Here is a 23,085-nt window from a genome sequence, read left to right as displayed (position 1 = left end):
TTTAACCACTAAAGCAAATAACTGAAGAAGGGGGATAACATTAAAAGAACAGTGGAGCTGATTAAATACAAAACACTTTAAAATGCACAAAACATACTGGAAATAGAGGAGCCTTTCTTCTTTCATCTTTTTAAATTACAGCACTCTTAAGAATGGCTTGTAGTGTAAGTACTTCATGTATTTTCAAATTGAAAGATGACTTTCAGTGTCACAGAATTCTGCAAACGGAAGACATAATACGGCTCCTGGAAGTTTTTTAACCTTTATTTTGTAATGAGCTGCCTTATTCTGAAGTCAGACTCTTAATCAAACTGCAGCAATATAACCATGCCAGTGGGGTGTAAGTGGATCTGAATTCAGATCCTCTAACTGGTTCTAGCCTGTACCACCATTTAACAAGGTAGACGGCCCAGAGCAAAAACTTAAATATTAGCAATTAAAATACAGTAATCTCTTATGCTGCCATTATTTTGTGCAATATTTTAATAAAAATCAATGGAAAATGCTAACAATCTATGGTCTTTAGATGTTGGTTAATATAAATTTAGTTACCTTATGATTGAATAAAATCCCCGAAGCCTGTTTGGAGAGCATTTATAGTTCTAGATCTAAAAAACTTAAGATACTGAATGAGATACTCCCTTTTTTGTGTATTCTTTTCAGTGATAGTTTGTGTTACTCTAAAGGTTGTATGCCTGCATCCATTTCCTCTTCCAAAGCATTAATACAAGCAATCAGCATATACTTATAGTCACCAACCATTACAGAAATTACAGATTGCTTTTAGGATAAGTGGTTTTGCCTAACATACAGCAGGTTTTTTGCTTTTTCTAAACAAAAATAATGGTGAAATGCAGACGTTCTTTGTATCAGTTTTGAAACTACTGGGGTAGTTTCTTTGTGTAACACTCCAGTTCTCAAAAGAACCTTTCCCCAGTCACATCTGCTATTCTTCTCTGTCCCAAACACCCACTCCGGTCAACGATGGCAGAGCCTATCAGTGTCTAGTAAACTTACATCCATATCAATTTAAACATAAATAGAAGATGGAGATAATCTTACAAGGCTTTGTGTGCTTTTAATTTCTTGAAGTACCAATCTCCTTAATGGAAAAGGAGGATGCTGTCCCATCTGATGATACGATAATAAATAACTGTTCCTTTGATCTATATCATGACAGTGGTCTTAAAGCCAACACAAATCTTGTCTTAGATTTGTCACCAATTTTCCATATGGATATTGCTGCATTATTTAGTGTAGTTTCACTACCTCTTTGTCCGTAGTTCCTCTTCTCTCCCTTGGAGTACAGCGTCCCACATCAGTGAAAGCAGAAGAATAGCTTCCGGGAGACTCCTGGTCTACTGAAAACAGAAATTGTGTGAAACTATGGTAAATTAAACAAAGCCATTCAAATCTGTGATGCTGCTTGGTTTCATTTAGGGGGATGAAGAGGTATTGAAATGTATTATTTTACTTTTAATAGAAAGAAAAGCACGTGATATGATGACTAAAGTACACCTTTAAAGAAAAAGAAGATACTGACTCTCAAGCAAAGACAAAAGCTGTCCGCTGATCCACAGCAGAAGAATATATGATAAAGGATAGAGAGAGCAAAATTACGCCTCGCTGTACGAAGGGGTGTGACCCTACTGGACCAAATGGAAGACATGACGGCAGTACCAGGACTTCCATCAGGTTGCAAGAAACTGTTTCAGAATGCCAACAATGTAAACACATAATTACATGCACAAAACATGACTAAAGCATGCTTCAATGAGAAAATAATGAACAAAACTTGTTTCCTCCTAAGTGATCTAAGGTGCATTTCTACTTTACCACAGGCACTTGTTAGGCAGCACAAGGGAATTTAAAAGGATGTTATTTCATAAAAACAACTCTGTTTTAAGAGATGGAGTACAAATCATTACTCACCAATCTATGTGGCAGATTTTCTCTAAAGCACAGTTTAGCAATGTTTATTACAGGATGGCACATTATAGGCTGGTGAATACATCTTTCCATGTTTTAATTAAAATAAAATCATAATCCTACACTCTTTATAGCTCTGCAAGTTGCCAATGGGAAATGAAAATATAACGGAATTATTTCAGACCGGAGGATGAAACGAACTGCTTCTGACTTCTGAGATTTTAGCCTCCTATTTTACTAGTACTATTTTAGCCTCCTACTGCCACAGTGACACCTGCTAGTGGAGACATATGACTGATGTGTGTCTTCCTTCGACTTCATTCACACATACATTTCTAAGAAAGTACATGTAGAAAAAAAAGATGTAAATGACCTCCAGTGGGCTGTTGGCTAATCTATTGATAAAGACAGTGGAGGCAAAAAAAGATAAAATTGTATTATTTATGTCATTGGTGGCAAGCATACCATCACCAACAAGTGTATCACAGTCCCAGTTCTGGACAGCTTTCTTGATATGGCACGTGTCTGTGAATGAGGATGTATGCTCACTGCATAAACCTAAAGATATAATGCCTCCAAACACACCTATTGATTTTCCTTTATACTGTAGCAGAAAGAGAAGAACGTGGGAGGGAAGGAGTGAAAACGCAGCAGCTTTAGGAAGAACCATTTCTGTTATTTCTACACAGCTCCTTATGCAGTCAATACTGGTAGTTCTCAAGTGTTTTTTTGCTATGACCTTGGGGTCTCTGTGTGGATGGGGCTGTAAGAGGCACACACAGATCCAACAAAACACAAACCTTCATTAGAAGTAGAGCTCAGCCATGACTGCTGCTGATGGAAGTCAACGGAACATTCTGCTGTACTAATTCTCCACGCTACTTTAAGGATATTAATGTTGACAGAGCATACCGCTTTCCTCATGCCAGGCTCCTTCGTAGCTGCAGAAGCTATTAGGAATCCATGTTTATTCTGCACTGTGGATTTCCTTATTTTCTAAGACTGGAAAATTCTCATTTAGCAACTGTGATATGTGACCAGCGCAATTTCCAACAACTTCGGTCTCATCGTGTCGTGCTGCCGGCCAGAGTTAATCATGATCAGGCTTCAAGTATGACTAATTCAATACTGAACTGCATTTGATAGCTGTTTTCTACCAAATTCTCTCTTCTCAATATGTCTTTTTTAACTAGGTATGAAGAGATGGTAACAGCTTCAACTCTGATGTGCTGCTGAGGGACATGGTTTAGTGGTAACTTGGCAGTGTTAGGTTAAGGGTTGGACTTGATGATCTTAAAGGTCTCTTCCAACCATAATGATTCTATGGTTCTTGAAATACATATTTACTAGTGTGGTACTTGCAAAAATTGCAGAAAAAGTTGTGAGATTAAAGATAAGTAAGATGAGTCCGATCAAATATTGCATAATTGATATATTGAGGACATTTTCTCTTACATCCATTTGTAATTTCAATAATAGCTTTGTAATGTCATTAAATTCCCAAGGATGCTCTGTCAGAGGACTGTATGTCTAGAAGCAGAACTGTTTAACACAGAAATGTTACCATTTAAAAAGAGAAATAAATGACAGACTTGCCAAAAACTTTAATCTAAATCATCCGGGATACACCTTTGTGCACTCCCGCTATGAATCTAGTTTGCTTCTTTTAATATTGAAAGGTTAAACTTTAAAAATGTTTTAAGCTCAAGCAATTTTTCTTTTTTTTTGAGAAAAAGAGAAGCAGAGCAATGAACAACTCAAAGTAGTAACTTTAAAACCAGATCACTGTCAAGACAGACGTTTTAAAAAGTTAGTGACCCTGACAGTTTCATTCAAGTTTTGATTATGGTGAATTTCCCTTCTAAGAGGATAAGATATTTCTCAAAACTTCATAGATATATGAACGTTCTACGAGAAGAACTAGTTTTGCTGCCACAGAAATTGGGAATTGTATGGTTTGAACAGTGGAAATGGAAACTTCCTAAAACGACCTTAAGGTCTATTCACAAAAAGTAATACAAAGCAGTGGAATTAGTGTATTTTCATAAGAAAACAGAATCAACTTTCTATGCTGCTGACAGAATTAACAGCATTTTTATCACTTCCATGTAACAAAACTATACAGTACAACATGTTTTAGATGCAGATTGTTGGTTTGGGTTTTTTTTTTCCAAAATAAGGGTTGTCTGCACATTGTTTTTTCTTTGACCACCATCTTACGATTCAGGCATTCACTTTCTGTAAGGTCTTTTTCTTGGAGAAAAAAAACCCCAAAAAGCAAAAATATTGCTTAATTTAATAACACCATTGTAATTTATAGCACTAATAAGCTATTAGTTGAAATACACCGTTACTCCAGTTGTCCAGATTACTTTGTGAATAGACAGCAAATTTATCTATCCTCACCGCCTATGCAAAAATGACATCCTTCATTAAGAATTTTGTGGGATGAAAGCTTCTTATAGACGGCACGAATAATGGAAATGGAATGAGAAAGGGTGGGAAATACAGGGAGTAAGGTTGGATAAGTGAATCACAAGGACAGAGGAAGAAAGTTAATCCACCTTGGAAACACAGTGCACTATCATTGTTGTTAGTTGCGTCCATGTCTGGAAAAGAGGCACTAAGAGGTAATCTTCCACAATCATTCTGGTACAGTGGGCAATGGATAGCACCATCTTGAGGCAGTGGATGAAAAGGCTGGTGCATGGGACTCTTTTTCAGAGCTTTGAGAGATGAATTCCTTTCTGGAATGTCTGGAAGCAGCTCAGTAATAAGTCTGTGTAATATACTGTTGTCGGGCAAGCTTCCCCTTCTTTTTTCAGCTTTGATTTGGTCACAGATGTCTTTAAGTGCAGAATCTAGTGCTTCAAATACAGACGACTTGCATTTTTTCTTTTCAGTTTGTTTTTTAGGAGCTGCACTTTTTTTCCTCCGGAAAGGCACTGGGCTGACTAGGAATGCTATCTTAGAGAGGCCAGATTCTGCGTCCTGTCTCCTCGGATCTTCAGCGGTTTCTTGTTTAGCCCTTTCGTGTTTTAGCATGGTGGTGAAGCGGGTGTAGGAGGCTGGGCATCGCCCTTTGCAGGAGCTGATGAGATGCCGGTGGTGGTGGTGGTGGTGGTGGTGATGGCCCGATCCATAAAAGCTTTCAGATGACGTGAAGGAAAAGTGGTCAAAGTCACTTTCACTACAAAAGGATGAACCCTCTATCTGGATAAAGTCACTGAGGTCAGAAACCATTCCATCTTGATCACTGTCTGAAAAATCCATATGCGATCGTTGTGGCTCATCACTGGTCACTTCGATATGAATTGGCACCAGGGTTTTAGACTTGTAGCTCCGTTGTACCTGAGAGGGATGTCTGCCTTGAGTTTCTTCTTCCAGCAAGGATTCGATAGAAAATCGCCTCTTTGGACATAAGCCGTTTTTAGGAGGCTCTAGTGTAACGGTTGACAACATTTCATCGCCTAGGTTCGGCATTGATTTCGACTTCTGAATTAATTTTTCAAATTCAGATATTCTGGTTGGTACCATGTCTCGTGGCACCTCTTCAGTAGAAGACTCTCTCCAGCCTTGAAGAATACCTTTGTGCTGTTCTTTTTCATACTGCAGTATTCTGGACTTCACAGAACAAATCACCTCAGAATTCATCAAGTCCTTGCGATTGATGCGGTGCATCTTTTTGTACATTTTTAGGAAACCCGGGGCATCATGCGCAGATCTGTGACGAACTCTTGACCTACTACTACCACGGCCCTCAGGAACATATGGGGAGGCCCAGTTCATTGAGCAAACTTCTTTGGAGTCCTCCTCGCACAACAGAGAGCCCATGCTTTCAGACTTGGCCTGCGCATCGGGAAAGCTATCGCGATCATCTGTTAACAGATCATCACAGCTACGAGATTTCCTCTTTGGAGAAGCAGTTTCTTCTGTGCTGCTCCAGACTTCTGCATTTTGACGAGTCATTTGCCAGCCATTCTTGTAGCTGATGGCCCTTCTTGAATCGTTTGGAACAGCTAAATGTTGTCTGTAAGTGCTACAGTAATCTAATTCATTTGAGGTGTTGTGGTTGTGCACTGAATAACTTAAAAGGGATGGATATACTTTGCTAATATCCCCACCTTTATAATCCATAGAGCAGCATGGTAAAAAAGAGACATTGCCAGAAATTAAAAGATTCAGAAAGTTGGAATTAACATCAGTATTAGAAAGACTAGAAAAGAGACAGCAATTAACGCATCTATCAACTTAGGTCAGCACATAGGTTGCTACAGCCTGGGGAAGCAGAGCTAATAATTAAGTTATTTTCCAGCTGAAAAAATGTACTCATGATAATTTGAACATCAAAAAGAATTCCTTATGAATTATGGAGATGTTACCCCTCTCCTCAACCCCCCGCCAAAGTAACGTAAGAAAACAAGCATTAACGTTGATTTGGAAGCAGATCAACAGACAATAAAAGCTGCAAAGAATTTAAAGATGAAGCCAAACAATGAATCTAGACTTCAGTCAAATATTGACTTTTCCACCTGTGCATTCTGAAAGAAACTGTTCAGAATTTTTGAGCTGAGTAATGCTCAGAGAGTTCACAACGACTGCATATCCTAACATAATTAAAGAGAAATCTTTATATAAGGTCAAATGGGAAATTTCTCCCAGTTGTTGATAGGTAGCATAGGTAGCCCGCGCTTCCCCTGCGTGATAGCACTGAAGGGAGTGGTATTTTCTACAGCTTCTGGAGGGCAGAGCAAGGCAGCTGAGGAACTGCTACACGGGTGTAAAGGAAGACGTATGAGTTTACTGAGCCTAACCAGCATGTAGAAGAAACATGCTGACTTCCATAGCTTGGCTTCCATAACAAAGCCTGAGTTTTCAAGCAAGTTTTACGACTTATTTTTAGCGCGTGCTAGATCTAGAAGTCACTATGAGACACATTTGGAACTGCGGTCTCTCATACTTGCACTGAACTTTCAAAAATGGTCTCAAGTGGCAACATTCAGTTCAGGATCCACGCTTCAAAACAGCTCAATCTGCTTTCTAGAAGAACAACTTGAATCTGGATCAGAAACTGAAACACTTGAGTTCAAAATCCGTGCTGATCAAAGAGCTTATAATGTGCTGCTTCTTTAACAAAATGGTTAATCCCAAGAAAAATTAACATCCTAGTAGGTTTCCTAATGCTGGTAGAGAACAGAGTGATGCAGCTAGGTCACCTTCCAGAAGTGATTAATTAGCTGTGGTAGATGTTCTTAAGGGAAGGATTTTCCAACACAGGAATTGTTTAAGTCTTGGTAAGGGCTCATTATTGGTGGTGTAGTCAAAGGTAAATGCAGATAAATGGAATTTACCAACTTTTCAGTGCCTGGCCTGGTACACCAAATGGATGAGTTTACCCACTTTTTAAATTACCCCCATAACACTGTTTTTTAAATACATTTGCTTTTCCGTCACTTCACCTTAATATTCCTCACTGCTTTTCTTTGTATGATGCATTCTGTTGCAGCCAGGATATTACATTCTTTTCAGTGGGAATTGACTTTTACAAAGGTTTATGCAGTCCCTAATAGAGCTATAGGCTGATTAGAAAGTATAGCTACAGAATACAGCAATTAAATGGATAATAATAACTTAATACTACTTCCATCACATGTTTTACTGGAAACCTTTTGTCTTGCTAAAAAACACCACCGAAAACCCCAAACCCAAACCCACAATTGATTCAATTATCTCTTTTCTGGAGAGACATGGAGAACAGTGATGTAATGGCAAGTTACTTGGAAAATAAGCTAATTAGATTGCATATGCTGTACTAAATACTTAAAGGATTTACAAAATCAAGAATCAGATTATTGGATGTTTGCTTGATTAAATTAGGTCCTGATAACTGACAAGGTCTAACATATCAGCTATAGATTTGAAACGTCTGCTATTCTGGAAACACATCTTTAATCTTGAATGCTATTTGTCTTGATTTACTTTCTGTATATTCTGCAAATGGTTTTAAAATAACAATAATCTAATGAGAGTAGTGGAGTTAATAAAAGTTTATGGGTTCCTCTATTGTGGTACAAATCATAGTCTTCATTTAGTCAATTCCGTGTTGTTAAAATAAGCAGTTAAAACTGGAAAATCCTTGTTACAAATCCATCTTTTCAGCTTAAACTTACACATTGTAAGAACTACAGATGTAAGAATAAAGAAGTTAGTTGTCCAACAAGCAGCTGTTGCTTCGTATGAGTAGATCTCCCAGATCTCCGCACTGAGCAAGAGCGGACAGTTGCGTTTAGACCAAGGGATTGTACAACACACCGTCAGTAGTTTTCTGCTGGCAAATACGCTCTTCTTCTTACCTTTCGCTCTTGATGGAGACGAAGGAGACGAGCTAGTTAAAGGCTTCCTAAGGGTGGAATATGGGCCTTGCATATCCGTACGGCCCAGGGTAGGCCTGTTTGCGTTCTGATCGCTGTGTGCCCTCTGATGACTTACAGCAGGTTCCGACTTCCTTCTTTTTCGGTAGTCACTCGCCGTACTTGCAGAACTACAGAAATAAGCAGTATTAGCAGCGGTCTAATTCCGAGATCAGAATTCAGGAATTTAAAAAGTAAGCTCTTAATTATATTAGCGGTTTATAGATTAAACAATGCCAGCACAAATGCATCAAAAACATGTAAAGGGGAGAAGCACTGGTCTCAGACATCTGACAGCAGCTCAGGGATGGTAGTGGGAAGACCCAGAACACAGCATGGCTTATTCTGAACGTAAACAGTAAGTCCTTGTGAGACAAAAGTAAGGTTTACACTTCAGTATCAAAATACGAACACCCTCTCCACGCATCTCTCTATTTTCTCAGCAGCTCACAAGGTAGAATGTTAAAATCCGACTCTTCCCAACATCTGCTGGCTTCAGGTCATAAAGAAAACCCGCAGGCTGTATAATCTGTGTCTACTGAAATCATATATTGAATTTCTTACCTAGAGGGCCTGTCCAGGCCTCTGTCTGTTGAATAGTGATGATATAAGGAAGCCTGTAAAAACAAATATATGAATCTGTTACATGTCGGTATTTGAAAAAGGGGTGACAGTTTCTGTTTATTGTGTTCGATTATGCTTTGTTACTCTGTGACAAATCCTATGAAAACAGACTATGATGATTACCATCCTGGGCACTCCAACATAGACATGAGAATAATTACACAGGTTTTGAAAAGCATCACTAGGTTTTATTTTATATTCTACTTCAGTAATGTTTTTCGATGATTACCATCCTGGGCACTCCAACAGACATGAGAATAATTACACAGGTTTTAAAAAGCATCACTAGGTTTTATTTCATATTCTACTTCAGTAATGTTTTTTTTCTTTCAAAGCACTACTACATAATGATCCAAAGTCATGCTCCTCTATTCCCTTTTCAAAAATAGATACAGAACAGCTGAAATGCACTTTTACTATAAAAGCATAAAAATCTGAAAATAATTCCTTCATGCGCACGTGAGGTCTGCAGAGCTTCTCCTCCCTCCCAATTACTCACCAAAATCCCACAATCAATTATAGCCAGAAACTTTGGTAACTCCCATGCTGTTTGTGGCCAGCTGTCCACCACCTTACATACCTGGTGAGAACAGTTCTAATCCCAGAACATTTCATTGCTTATGGGGTTGTGGAATTAGCTACTGCAGGAACCCTGGAAGATGGAATAGAGTACTACTCCATAATTTTATTATTAATACAAAGTCAACCTTAAATGACTGCTAATTATAAATAAATCATTTCATACATTTCAAGCCTGCAGTCATAACTAGGTAACACTACAATTCTGGTAACTCGGTGTGAATCTAGAACGAACTGCATGGTCCCTGGGGTATTTCTTCATGGGTACAAAGCAGCGTGGTTCAAAGGTTCAGCTTGTTTAAGTTCCTGGCGTGTCATTTCAGAGCTAACCCGATGGACTGGAAATAGAACTATCACATAGCTTTGTAAGCTGCAGGAACTATTCTTCTGTCTATAGAAGCCTTCTAGACTTTTTTCAGTATGGAAAAATCTTTACAGACTTTTCTCTGTACAGAAGGACTGCAGAAGTAATAGCACTCATGGCCTTTTTAAGCGCTTTTTTTTTTTGTTAGGTATTCTTTTTTCCCCTGTGATTTGAATTGCAAGTTAATGAATAGGACTTCACCCAGATTTGTAAACTGACACAAATACTTCTAGGGGGCACCTATAGTCTAAGAATACTTGGGAACAGATTTCATGAGACTGTGCACTTTAAATGACATTCTACAGCAACTGTTGAAACTATTTTTACAGGTGGAGCACTAGAAAGACAATACAATTGTTCCGTTAGAGCTCATTTGTCACTAGACTTCATTATTGAAGACCTGCATCGCACAGGAAGTGGACGCTAACTGAAGTTTTGATTTCTGGTTTACACTGAAATTATCCTGGGAGGTGGGGAGAACTACACAAACACGTTACAACATCTGTCAAATGTTATCTAAAACTTGAGCTAAGATTGTTCTTAGTTTCTCAGCGATTTTTAACTGTAGTTTAATTTAAATCACATTAAAAATCAGGTAAAAAAACTTTCAGGCTCTTGGTAAGAATGGCAGCTGAGATGTAATCAGTTGAAGGATGTTAATAATTCCAAGTTAACTTCCAGAGAAAATAAGGCCTCTATAACTTATTTAAGGTGATCTCTGCGTAGGGTTTCAAAATGTTTATTTTTTCTAAACAGAAATTTCTTTGCTTTATGGACAAGTACTCAAGTATTTCTTCTGTGTTTCTACTTATTACTACTATTATTCTCACTGTTAAATACTGTTACGTTCATAAGCTCCAGTTTGGATCAGAATAACCTGCTGTGTAAATGCAAAGGTAGAATCCCTCCTCCAGTGCGATTACAAATCTGGGATAAGTGATCTGCAAAGAATATGCTCACTGCAAAAACCAGTAACACAAACCTGACCACTAGAAATGGCAGAATTAGGCTCCCGATACTCTTCTCAAGTCATACTTAGCTTAACTTGTAAAACACTGTGGCAGAACTAGCTCTAACGTGGATTTCTGTTAGACTAAGCATTAGGAGTACGAGCTGTATCCTATTAGCAGTGTTTGTGCACAGCTCTTCCTCCTCTTGATTTCAGCAGACATTCCAAAGGCAACAGATTTTGAAAACAACATTGGCTTGTAACGTTGGCAAACAGGGTTATGGCAACTCTGATTTTTCACCACGAGACAGCTTAAGAACTGGCCTAGAATTGAAGGAATTTAGTTCCTGGCGTATTTCAAGGCTTCTTGGCGATCTTTGACAGTTCAACATGGCACGTTTTCATTCCACCGACCCTCAGAGCGTTTCATTGTGGGGGAATTCTCTAAGTAAGCACGAGTTTAGGAAAAAAGGAAATGCGAGGTTTTGGTTATAATGACTTCTTTGTCCTCTTCCAATTTATTTTGAAATGAAATAGAGTACTGGACCAAATCATGGAATCATGACAATCGTACCACTTCATTGTTTTAGTAATTTGTGGGCTTAAACTTGCTAGTCTTTGCGCCTCTTCAGAATGGAAGCAATGCAAGACTCAGGTAATACCTCTAAGAGTCCTGTGCTCTAGAAGTGATGTTTAATATTCTGTCACCACATCAGAGGCAAAGCTGAGGCCATTTCTCTGCTGCTGCTGAAATTCTCACCTGATGAATACTGTTAAATTGTTCCTGTTAGAGCTCAATTAGACCAAAACCTCTGAAACTGCTTCCAAACCCCAAATGTGATTCTATTGTAATGCGCTACATTGGTCTGTTTGACAAATATTTTGTTTTATAATAGAATTGGAAACCAAAAGAATCATCCTTATCCTTCCACTGCTGCACTGCATCATGGATTTTCAGGTTGTGGAAACTGATGCTCAAGTTCTGGTAACCTACGACTCTGCTCCAGTGACTTATGCTATGGATAAAAGAGGTCAACTAGAAATAAAAGCTTCAAAAATTACCTTAGTGCTATGCTAAAAAAAGGGGTTACTTGTCATGCAGTCATTTTCAGCTCATCCAATACAGCCTCTAGACCCATTAGAGGAGACATGATCTCCTCTGTTCATCTGCATCTCATTTACAGTAGCGAACGACACACGTGCAACCCACAGTGTGCGCACTACAGCAGGAAGGAGAAAGCGGCATTAAAAAAGTTATCAGTGGCAATACGTCCACCCGATAGGAATTGCTATTGTGTTTATTCTTTCTAACTCAACATGTCCTCAAGCAACACTCATCTGCAATCTGCAGATGGTGGATGAGAGACCTTCACACCATCTGGGAATTAAGCAAGGTGAGGCAGTGGGAGGCAGCCCACGTTCTCAAGGAACAGGGAAGAGGTCATCGGTGACGTCAGGAGGATGGCGCTCTCAGTGGGGCAGGTCTGCTCTAGCAACGGCCTGTTGGAAGAAGACTACCAACATTACTGATCACGTGCCCAGCTTCTCCCAGTGGTTCCATCAGTGAAGGTTTGCCTCACTCCCATACAACCATGTATTCCTTTCCCAGGTGGATTTCTGTGCAGTGGTGCTCCACATATGCTTTTTTCCCATGAGGGGAGAGTACACCAGACTGTGGAATTCAATCAAGTTTTATCACGGCATCTGATTTTTATTTGCTAAATTTACCAACACCAACCTATTTTTCTGCAAGTGAATGTGAAATTATTTCTTACAAGTTTCATTTTCCTAGCAAAACATAGATTTCAAGGTTTGGTTGTTTGGCTTTTTTTTTTTTTTCTTTAAATCATCTGTCATTACATTGTTCTTAGGTTATAAACAAACAACTTATGACATGTTAAAATAACAACTGATTTGTGGATTTGAATGTGGAGAACAGAAACAGATGATTGTTGACCAAAGTATGTTAAGTGCTGTAACCTAGCTCATAAAGTCAATGGAGTTAAACATTAGAGAGATGGGGTACCGTGAAACAAACCCATACAATCTGCTGTAGGAAAGGAGTAAAGGATCAGATCTCCTTTCCAAAGGCAGCTTAAATAGAAGTCTGTGTTTTGGAGCCGGTTCTGTTATGGAGTGTGGAGGAGATCGTCAGATATTCTCAGACAGAGCATAAACCTGCTATTAGCACTTAGGATATTATTCCTATTTTATTTCTCAATATTTGGGATGTGTATGGGGCTCATGACGAGTGCATTACTGTTAGCCTATTCTGTCTAAACCAAGTGTCATGGCATTTGTTTTTTAAAATACATTCTGAAGAAGGTAGTTATTCCTTAGTCCTTACTGTTCATACAGTTCCTATTTTCAAGTTTTTCCTTTACATCCTCTGAAAGCTGCAAACTACTTTATGATAATTCTCCCATCACTATCCAACTTCAATTATTTTAAGATACATATCTAATATTATGAGGTCTGTCCGCAACAAAGCCATGGAAGCCAGCAGCAGAGTTGCTCACACCAACAGCTGGTGTAATCCCAGTTCTCCTTGCATTTCTACACAACCGAGCGAAGCAAAGGCCTCCGATCTGTGTGCTTCCCTACGCTGCCCACAAAACACACACTGAGCCTGTCTGGAAAATGTCAAGACTCTTATTTCAAAAGTGGCCAGAACTATCAACCTCCTCTTTGTTGACCAGTCACCACCACAGTCCGGTACCAGCAGAGGAAGGGACCTCAGGCTCACAGGTGACCTCCGTTAGGACTGTTGCATGAGGCAACACAAACACGGCAGATCAATTGTCATTGTGGGTTTTTCTGGGCAGGTCCCAACCCCTTCCATCAGAGACTGGACCGAGCCCACACGATGGCCAAAGAGCCAGGAGGCAGCGATTACACTCCACCGCTTGTAATGGCTCCAGGGCTATACAGCCCACGATGGAAATCCCAAGGGCGGTGTCGATCCCCATTGCCTCCTACGGAAGGGAACTTGTAAATCACACAACTGAAAGCAAACCACAGAGAACGTCTTTACCCACAGCATTCCCCAGGCCATGAACAGTGTGTTAGCGATCAGCCTAAGACAGCAAGAAGTGTGTGTCATGCCAAATTTGGCTGCTGGTTACCCTATGGCTTTTGCTTTCTGTCCTTTAAGATACTCTTATCACTTTGAGCTTAACTTGCCCTTTCCCCCTTTCTTTGATGCCTCCTTTGAAGTTTTTTCTATATGAAAAATACTGTATGTTACACATTCTACAATACCAATTTTTACCACAGGCATACGTTATTATATATAGGCTGTGTGGAGGTCATACCTTCCACCCACAGGTAAAGCCGCACTGATACGGCGTACAGCGAATGGTGAAAGCAAACAGTGGATATGGCTTTTTACTGCCAGGAGTGGGTACCACTGTTTGTAGCTGTCCTATCAGTTCTCGAGCATTTATTGACCCATGATCCCTCCAAGCCACTTCCTGGTGGCCCGACAGAACACATCTCCCCCAGTGCCCCATCTCCAAAGCTAATTAGGCAACTTCCAGAATATTCCACGTTGCCCTTATATGGGTAAAGGCTGCCTGACAAAAATATTTCAGTATTGGAGACAACCACCTCAAACTACCAAATACTTGATGAATACTTTGATTTGGTTCTACTCAAAACCCCCCAGATATATATTTACAATTAAGCCAACGTTTTAGCTGCTCTCATGCATCAAGACTTTAACGGTGACTGAAAATGAAGTTAGGAAAAGTAGGCAAAAGTTGTAAAAAAATACTAGGCTTGTTTGCATGCTGGTTCTAATATCTTTAACAAGATATTTTGAAATATTTCCCCCTCTGGAGGAATATTTAATTTGCTGTATTTTTTGGACATGATTTATCAAAGATTTTAAAAGTTTCAAAATAAAAGATAAATGTCTTTGTAAATTAAACAAAGAGAAAACCAGTCTTAATAGCTGTTTTGCCCAGACCTACTGGACACAACTAATCACGCTGGGGCTTTTAAACTGTCTTCTCTGATATATGGAGAACTCTCAATTATTAATGAAGGCCTAGAAGGTTACTGTCTCGGAGAACTGGGCCCAAATTTCACAATCATGAGCTTTGTCCAGATTTATAGAGCTTAAAACCAAACCAGAGTAACTTGCAAACAATTAACAATCTGAGGCCACGATTTGCGTTTATTTTTTGGAGAGAATACGGAAGATGAGAGTGAATCACGAATATGAATGAGGTAAAGCCACCATATGAAGTAAAGTTGTCGTTACAGGATTCACTGACTTTTGCCCTAACACTCTAAAAACGGGGAGGGAGGGGAGAAGGAATGAAAGCCTGAATCTCTCCCACTCAGAGCAGGGCAATGACAGCCCACTACCTGATCTCGATGCATTTTATTTGGAGGAATGACAGTGATTGTCAATCCTGAAGTTATAAATTTACAACAGGATTATTAATTGTTGCATTTCCTGATTAGCAACCTTAGTGATAAATAATTGGAGAAACGATAGCTTAGCCACAAAGGCTTTCACTTGACATATAGAATTTGCAATCAGGTATTTTAATTAAAAAATACTACTGTGTTGGTATATTCATGGTGTCTGAAAGCAATGCACTTGCCCAACTCTGAAGAAGTGGGAATTTGTCAAAGAGTTAGAGACGTATGGGCTGGTGTGTAATTCTGAGTGTTAATCTCTGAGAAGCTTTGGGGAATAAGGACTCACAGTTCCTAGGATAATAAGATCAACATCCAAAAGCACTAGTGATCTGGAAAGATATGAAGACAAAGATACAATGATTGTGAATTAGCAACACCTCATAGCTATCAGACGGAAACCACTACATTTTAACAAACTTAAGACATAAACGGTGAGCACTCCAACCCTTCTTCCCAAGAGAATCATCTGAACAAGAATCATTCATTTACCTCATTGGGAACACCAGAAGAACTGTCTTGAACATAGTCCAAAAGCTTTTTAGGTGGCTGCATCATAAAAGCAGAAGTGTAGAGATGAAATGGAGTAGAATCAATGGCAGCAAGGAGTGAAACATGTGGAGAAGGTGACACAGTTAGAAACGAAGTGTTGACAACATCAGATACAGAGTGACACATATGGGTAGAATGGAAGGAAGAATGTGTTACAATATTTTTTAAATTATAAGCATCGTAAATGTTAGTAACTGTAGGCGGTAAAATTTGCAACTGAATGGTTGAATCAATACTGGCAGTTTTTAAGGCTGATGAGACAGAAGAGTATAAAGCATCACAGTTATGTTCTGCTGGGGACATCTCAATATACTTTATCTTACAGGAGACGGTATTCTCAGGGTATCATTATCAGTTAAATATTGTTGACATATAATTCATCAAAAGAATGTGTGTGGACTGTTTCTGCCCACCTAGAGGGAGGAATGACAAAACAGCTTGAATGGCAAGATAAAAGCAGATAAAAGATAGAAGTGAAAATGTGACACATTATAGACCACTGGACAACAAATTAAACCCAGATATGTTTACCTTTTCTTTTTCAGGTATTCAATGGGTATTTTTTTGAAATGCTATGATTAAAAAATTAGGGTTTTAAAAGAATGCATGTGTTTTGCTTTCTCTTCTGCTTTCACTGAAGTAGCTGGGAGTTTGATTTTGGGTTATGGCTAGTTACCAAAAGGGACTCAGGTGCCCGCTTCCCCGAGTGCCCTCCAGGGCCCTGTGGCAAGCGCTCAGGCTCCCCACGGAGCACACTGAGGGGGGCTCCAGCGAATTGCTAGCTAACGGGGAAGGATCAGAATGGGAATGTTTTAAATCCTGATACTCAAGCTCAAATGCCATGTCTATTTGGGATTTTCCTCAAGCTGCTCAGGATCCTGGGGAGCTATGAGGATACTTAACCAGACGGAGGGAATGTGTGAGTTATAGATATATATATATTCCCTTCTTTTTCTGAGGGGATTGGAACTTACGTCTTCCGCCCGTCTGGAAAGTACTCTAACCCCTGTGTTAGACATTTTTCTGGGATGAAGACGTTTGTTATCATTTTCCCTAAAGATGTTAAGAGTGTGCAGGAAAGAATTTGAGCTCCGTGAAGCTAAAGGGGGGGTGGTGTGTGCAAAAGCAAGGGCAGGTGCATCTCCAACCTAGTTGTTAAGGCAGAGGGGAAGTGAAACCAAGTTCTCAGTCTTGTTTTGAGGACAACGTTACTGTTTTATCCTTGTGTAAAATATATAAACAGCCTTTGGTGCTTACATCTAACACAGCCTGTGGTATCTGCAGAAGAACTGGGAGCGCCTAGGCAACCAAAGGGGAAAACTGAGGTATCGCTGACGTTTAGGTGTTTCAACCAAATGGAGCTTTTCAGTTTATAATTTTAAACATAAAAGGTTGCAGTAGGACTAAGGTAGCATCTGGTTGCCCGAGTCCTTTTTTTTTTGGATCCGGCTATTTCTGAAAATCAGAGCAGAACTGAAGTGTGTTTGTTCAAGCAGGTGTCCAGCTTGAAAAAAGAGTAAACCTCTATCTCTGCATTCAGGTGCAAAATACGTATTCGGTATGTATGCATATAAGAGAGGAAAAAAATCTCAGTATTTACTGCCATAATCAATTTGTATATGGTTGCATGCATTTAAATTTAGACGCATTCCTTCAAGTAAAATACATGATTTGCAACTTAGCATCCCTAATGCAAACTGACATGTTTTTCTGTTCTGAAAGATTGTTCAAAAATAATCCAGCCAGATGCGAAAGATTTAGGTAGACTAGTAAACATCCTAACTGTTTAACATGCAGTTTATCTTGTTCCTAAATATTGACACACTACTATTTGTCTAATATGTAGTCGGTATTAAAGCTGTTAAAGCCACTACTCTGGCAAGTTAAGGGTCCACTTGAAAAATAATAGTTATATGCATGAGATGACTTTATTGACCTTTCTCATAAAAAAAATGTATTAATTTTACTGGCATATGTTTGCTGAATTGGTAATTTATAAATTCCTCATTATAAAAATATTTTTCCTAATGTTTAAACATTAATATTCTGTCCTCACTTACCGGACATCCAAACTGCAGTTCTGAAAAGAATTTATACCATGGCTCGTTTTCTAAATCTATGTCATCTGGGTTTATGCGATCAGTCTGGAGCAGTTGTGAAGGAAAAGGGAAGGAAAAGGCACACACTGAGCAAGGTGCTAGAAATGCCAGGTCACTTTATCAACAAACACACACAAACACAAAACAAATATGGGGAAAGGAATGGAATAAAATCAAAGAATGAAGACAGTATTTAAGACAGAGAATATTCTCGTTCAAGAGCTGTCGATGACTTGTAGCTTTAACACTTTTCTTTTTGTTGCTATTCTTCCAATGACTAGAAGATTTTAAAATTACCCTTTTAAAGCTGAGAGCTCTTTTACCACTGTAAACATCCCTTCATTACTTAAGTAACTTTAATGCTACTAAATATTCCTTGCTAAGAAGATTGCCATCTTCTTGCATAGGCAAGAAATCGCCCGTCAGCAATAAAGACATAATTTTGTCAGTATTGCTTTTGGTCATTCCTTGTCTTCTCACAAAGCATGTTAATTCTGGATCTTGCTGGATCAAGCGCTGAGCAGAGATAAGGAATGTGCAGCATGCAGGCATGAGTATATTAGAAAGCCACTTCATCATATGAAATGGAACTGGTATATTTTAAGTCCTACGGTCAAAAAATAGGGAAGAAAAAATTATGCATTCCATAGTATCTGTTTTAGCAGTATTTTGTAATGCTTTATCTCCGACAGTCTTGCTGACATAATGAAACACTTTTTTCCCCAGTGAAATACATCGTTGTCATCTGAAAATTCTCACAGCAAAGGGATAAAGTAGCAATTGAAGATAGCATTAAGAAAATTTTTCAATGAACAGAAGAATAACTGACAGATTTATTCAGTAGCATGAAAACATGACAGTGCAAAACAGTAGAGCTCCCCGTGGGATATCTAATCAACTGTAAACTTGGCTGCATTAATTATTTTCTAAATAGCTCCAGTTCCTTTGTAGGATCTGGTGCAAGCTGTCATGCAGCACAGAATTACAGTGAACTGTTGGCTTGAAGATCTCTGAAACAGAGAAAGCCTCTTGTTAAAGATATTTCTGATTTTAAAATTTGGTCCTCTGCAACTGTAATTACCAGAACTTAGACACTAATGATGGTGTGACCTAGAAAGCACTCCTCAAAGAAGACGACTCCCGAGTCAAGCTGTCACCAACACACCAGAGCAATCACATACAGCTATTTCTGTTTTCTGCAAGAGATAACACCCTACTCTTGACCATTTCAGGTAATTAAACATCTTACAGCACCTTTCTCGCTGCCTTTGATGTTACTGGAACAGACTGCCAACTTTGCTCTATTGACAGGTCAACAACCCTTTTGAACTACCTTGGTCTATATCTATGAGCTGTTCATGCAATATCTGGACACCAACTGTTGTTTTACAGATTTATCTTCACAACATCCCTTTCAAGTAGGGGAAGTATTATTCCTGTGAACAGAGTGGGAAGTGAATGCCAGTGATGAACAACTTGCCCGTGCTCCGTAGCCCGGTTAGGAGTGAAGCTGCTCTGGAGTTTTGCCCCTACATTTCCACCATCCACAGGCACACTTCAGTGCTACTAATAACAGCTGTTTCAACTCGACTGTACATACCCAAGTCTTTAGTAGAAAACCACCACTGAAATTAGTTTCGTGAATTTACCAGTAAAGATTTGTGACCTTAATAGGGACTATAATTGACTTAAGAAAAAAACAGGATTCTCTTCTACAGAGAGATGAAGGCACAAGGGCGAAAATCAAGAAATTCACAATGCAGAAGATAAACTCATCATATATCAACTTAAGTCCCATTACAGAGAATGCTCGGCATATTCAGAGTTTCTTGTTTACCTTAAAAAAATAATCCACAATTTAGATCTGGATAATCTGAGAAGGCAGTACTAAACAACTGCTTTTCTCCAAACAATTGCAATTTCTCCAAACTAAGTTACTGACTGTTGAAATATTTATAGCATGTTTCCATTTTTATATTACACCAATGAATTCATTTTCACAGACGATTGGGTGCATCTACATAAAATAAGTAAATAAATCCCTTGAAATGCATCCGGGGTGGAAATTGTGAAGCTGTCAGCCCTACAAAACCATTGATGGACTGACCGGTGTCCCTTCTTGCAGGGAGCCAGAACACACCATTGGACCAGCTGGGCTTCCACCCAGCTAGCCAAGGGGAGAACAATGAGAATGGTAGCTGGCTCCTCTTTTGTCTTCGCTCTTGCAATTAGTTGAAAGTTTAAAACCCCCTGCATTCCCACTTGTAAAAAAAAAATGCTAGAAATAGTGTATTTTATGTAGTTTATAAGTGTTGGGGTTCTCACCCTGTAGTAGCGTGCAAATAAAATGAGAGCGTAAGAAAGCATGTAAGCTCCCCGCACCCAAGTCCTACTTTTATTTACAGCTTGAACCACAGAGGGCAGCAAACAAAAAGAAACCGAGCGCTAAAGTTTGCAAATTGGCTGCTGCCTGACAGGCCCAGGGACAACTGCATTCCCTGCGCTCCCGAGATCAATACACAGGCAATTGATTTCGCTTGGCTTTCAGCTTCAATTTTGCTGATGGACCTTTTTCTATTATCTCCCCTTCTAAGAGACTTCAAATGAACAAATCATTTTGACTTAACAAACCGATCTTGGCTTGGTCTCACAAAGTATCTCCCAAAGTGCTCGAACAGAGGATAAAAGCCATAAGAAGGTAAATTCCCTTTTTATGACTTGGCAGTCAAACCAAGTCAGGTTCTTATACTCTTATACTTAATCTAGTCATTAGAAACATTTTCTTTACTTGTTGAAAATATACTACTAAAGACCAGTAAGTATCTTCACTCTTTCTGCCATTTGCATCACATGGTCAACACAGCACTGTATCAATATACTCAGGTATAAAAGAACATCCATTTAAAAAAATACACCTGTAGTGTTGCATGCAGCTTTGCCTGTGCTTGATTGGATATACACAAGTAGACATTCACAGGTAATAATCAAAAGTGTGCGTTTTAACCAGTGGGTTAAATAGTTCTTATACGATCTGCATGGTCAAATTAGTATTTTGCATTTGCAAGTGCTGACACCACACTGAAGCCTCTTTGGAACAATGGACTGAGATGTTTGTCATCTGTTTGGCTTTGGCATTTTATCAGCTCTAAAGAAGTTTGCTTTTTCTTTTCCTTTTTCCTTTTTTTTTTTTTTTGCCTACATTTAAATAACCGTCGTAGCTTCAAGTCCACTACCAAATTGACTTAGTCTCTCCGTATCTTTACAAGAAGACTTATTTTTTCATGTCATATCAAAACATACCTATATGTGGAATTCCTGATTTCATTTTAAAACATGCTGAGAGTTTTTTTTTTTTCCAGTTGACAAAATGTTCCTCAAGTAACTCAACTAACACCGAACACACATTCTGATAACCAGCTTGAGATGTCAAAGGTGATCAAACTTGCATATTCTAAAGAAAACTTCAAATTTTCTACTACAGTAAAAATAAAACAAAACACCAACAAACAACATTATGGTGCAAGGCCGGTCTATTTCTGCTATTTGATGAAACAGTAATTTTTTAATTTATTCTGATCATGAAATCCTCTTGCATATAAGCTCTGTAGAGAATCTGTTTACTGAACATATATAAAAAAATCTAGAACTAAAACTTAACCTGACAATTTTATGACTAGCATGTGTACTCTCATGTTTAGACTAAAACATCCAATAAAAATCAGAATCTACCGCCTGTCCCAATTTTTCAGTCTTTCTTAACAGTAAGATTTTTCCTTACTTCCTTTACTGCAGAAATTGAGAAATGTACATGTATGGGGGAAGTACTCCACATGCACATGGTTGGAGCTAGTAAAGAATAAAAATTTAACTTCATATCCATATGAATAGGATTAAATTATTACACTGCAATTTACTTATTTACCGAAAGTAAACACCCGTTTCAGGAAACAAATACACGGTTCAGATGATACTAGAGAAAAAGAAGAGCGATTTATTACATTGCAGGCATTGGAGATGAAAACATTGCTCAGACCAACTTACGTAGCACCTTAAAAAATGGGAACATTTTGTGGGCTTATTGAAACGGGAACAAAAGCAGCTGCCCCATCACTGCTTGGCAGACGACTCAACAGCTTAATGTCACTTACTTGTAGTTGTAATCTCAAAGCACCAACTCCAAGCCCCCCTTTTCTGTTAATGTTTTCTACTCTTACAAATCCAAATTACAGAAGAAAAAAACCATTAATTTCCTGTTTCATAACAGAAGGTTGCTACATGATACTGCAGCTTGAAATTACACTCGTCTTTTTATATCCATAACAAAGATAATAATCTATCCCTAGCCAATCTAACCATGTAATGTTTATTAGTAGGTCATTTTTTTAGGTTTATTATTTCTTACATTCTTTTGATCTACTGGATGAGAATCTGCTGAATAATATTTCCCACGAAATGTTAGTTTTACATTGAATCTCATTTTATTATACTCTTCCCACGTTTCTAATTTCCACATTAATCACAACTGATTCCAATGTGGTATCTAAGTCAACAATGAGAACGTTGATCTTTTAAACCTCATCTGTCCTGTTTAGCATCATAAAAGTTAGTCATAAATCTTTTTTTTCTTTTTTCTTCAGATCATTTTGCCATCAAAACTGCAATTCTGTAGACAGGGAAATGATTTAATTTCAGGAAAAAGAAATTAAGACTTGGAGTGCTGGAGAACTCCCTTTGACTTTTCTGGTTTTAGCAAAACCGATAAAGTAAGAATTTCTAGTTCAGGTGTTATAAATGTCCATCTTTTACAGTATTAATAAACTATTTATTTTTATATTCCGTATTTTCATTAATATTTTCTTTCAGAATCATCAGAACAATTTTTCAGACATTAAAAACCAAATCTTTAGAGGTTATCAAGCTGAAAGACTTAACTCATGCAATACTGACACCATTGAGGATTTGGAGTTTTCATCTGCCTTTGGAACTAATACAATGGTTTCAGACGTCAGCTTTTTGTAGACACACAGAAAAATCTTTTGACCTACTCTGCTGACCATCACTTAACAAGTCATGAGTTGTACTTTCCATATGCCAGTCAATGAACACAAGGATAGCAAATGCTTTAGTGAAACCGAGTCTTGTTCTTTT

At 38.5% G+C, this 23,085-nt stretch overlaps 1 protein-coding gene across 5 annotated transcripts in view; it reads right to left on the bottom strand.

The window, feature by feature from the left end:
• SORBS2 (sorbin and SH3 domain containing 2) overlaps positions 1 to 23,085 on the bottom strand; it is an 85,653-nt gene that overhangs the window by 21,438 nt on the left and 41,130 nt on the right. For 2 of the 5 annotated variants that reach the window (XM_009891756.1, XM_009891757.1), the window contains 4 exons: positions 8,904 to 8,956; positions 8,283 to 8,470; positions 4,494 to 6,053; positions 1,270 to 1,358 (listed from right to left, as the gene is read on the bottom strand). In XM_009891756.1, the coding sequence (XP_009890058.1) occupies positions 1,270 to 1,358; positions 4,494 to 6,053; positions 8,283 to 8,470; positions 8,904 to 8,956 (1,890 nt within the window). Of the gene's footprint in view, positions 1 to 1,269; positions 1,359 to 4,493; positions 6,054 to 8,282; positions 8,471 to 8,903; positions 8,957 to 15,778; positions 15,836 to 23,085 lie in introns of all 5 variants that reach the window. The other 3 variants (XM_009891759.1, XM_009891760.1, XM_009891758.1) reach the window with 2 other exon arrangements.

The sequence above is a fragment of the Charadrius vociferus genome, unplaced genomic scaffold (genome assembly GCF_000708025.1).
Source record: "Charadrius vociferus isolate BGI_N301 unplaced genomic scaffold, ASM70802v2 scaffold478, whole genome shotgun sequence".
In the NCBI taxonomy this organism is placed as follows: Eukaryota; Metazoa; Chordata; class Aves; order Charadriiformes; family Charadriidae; genus Charadrius; species Charadrius vociferus.
Note: the sequence above shows the minus strand (reverse complement) of the source record. Positions and strands in the feature narration are given on the sequence as shown.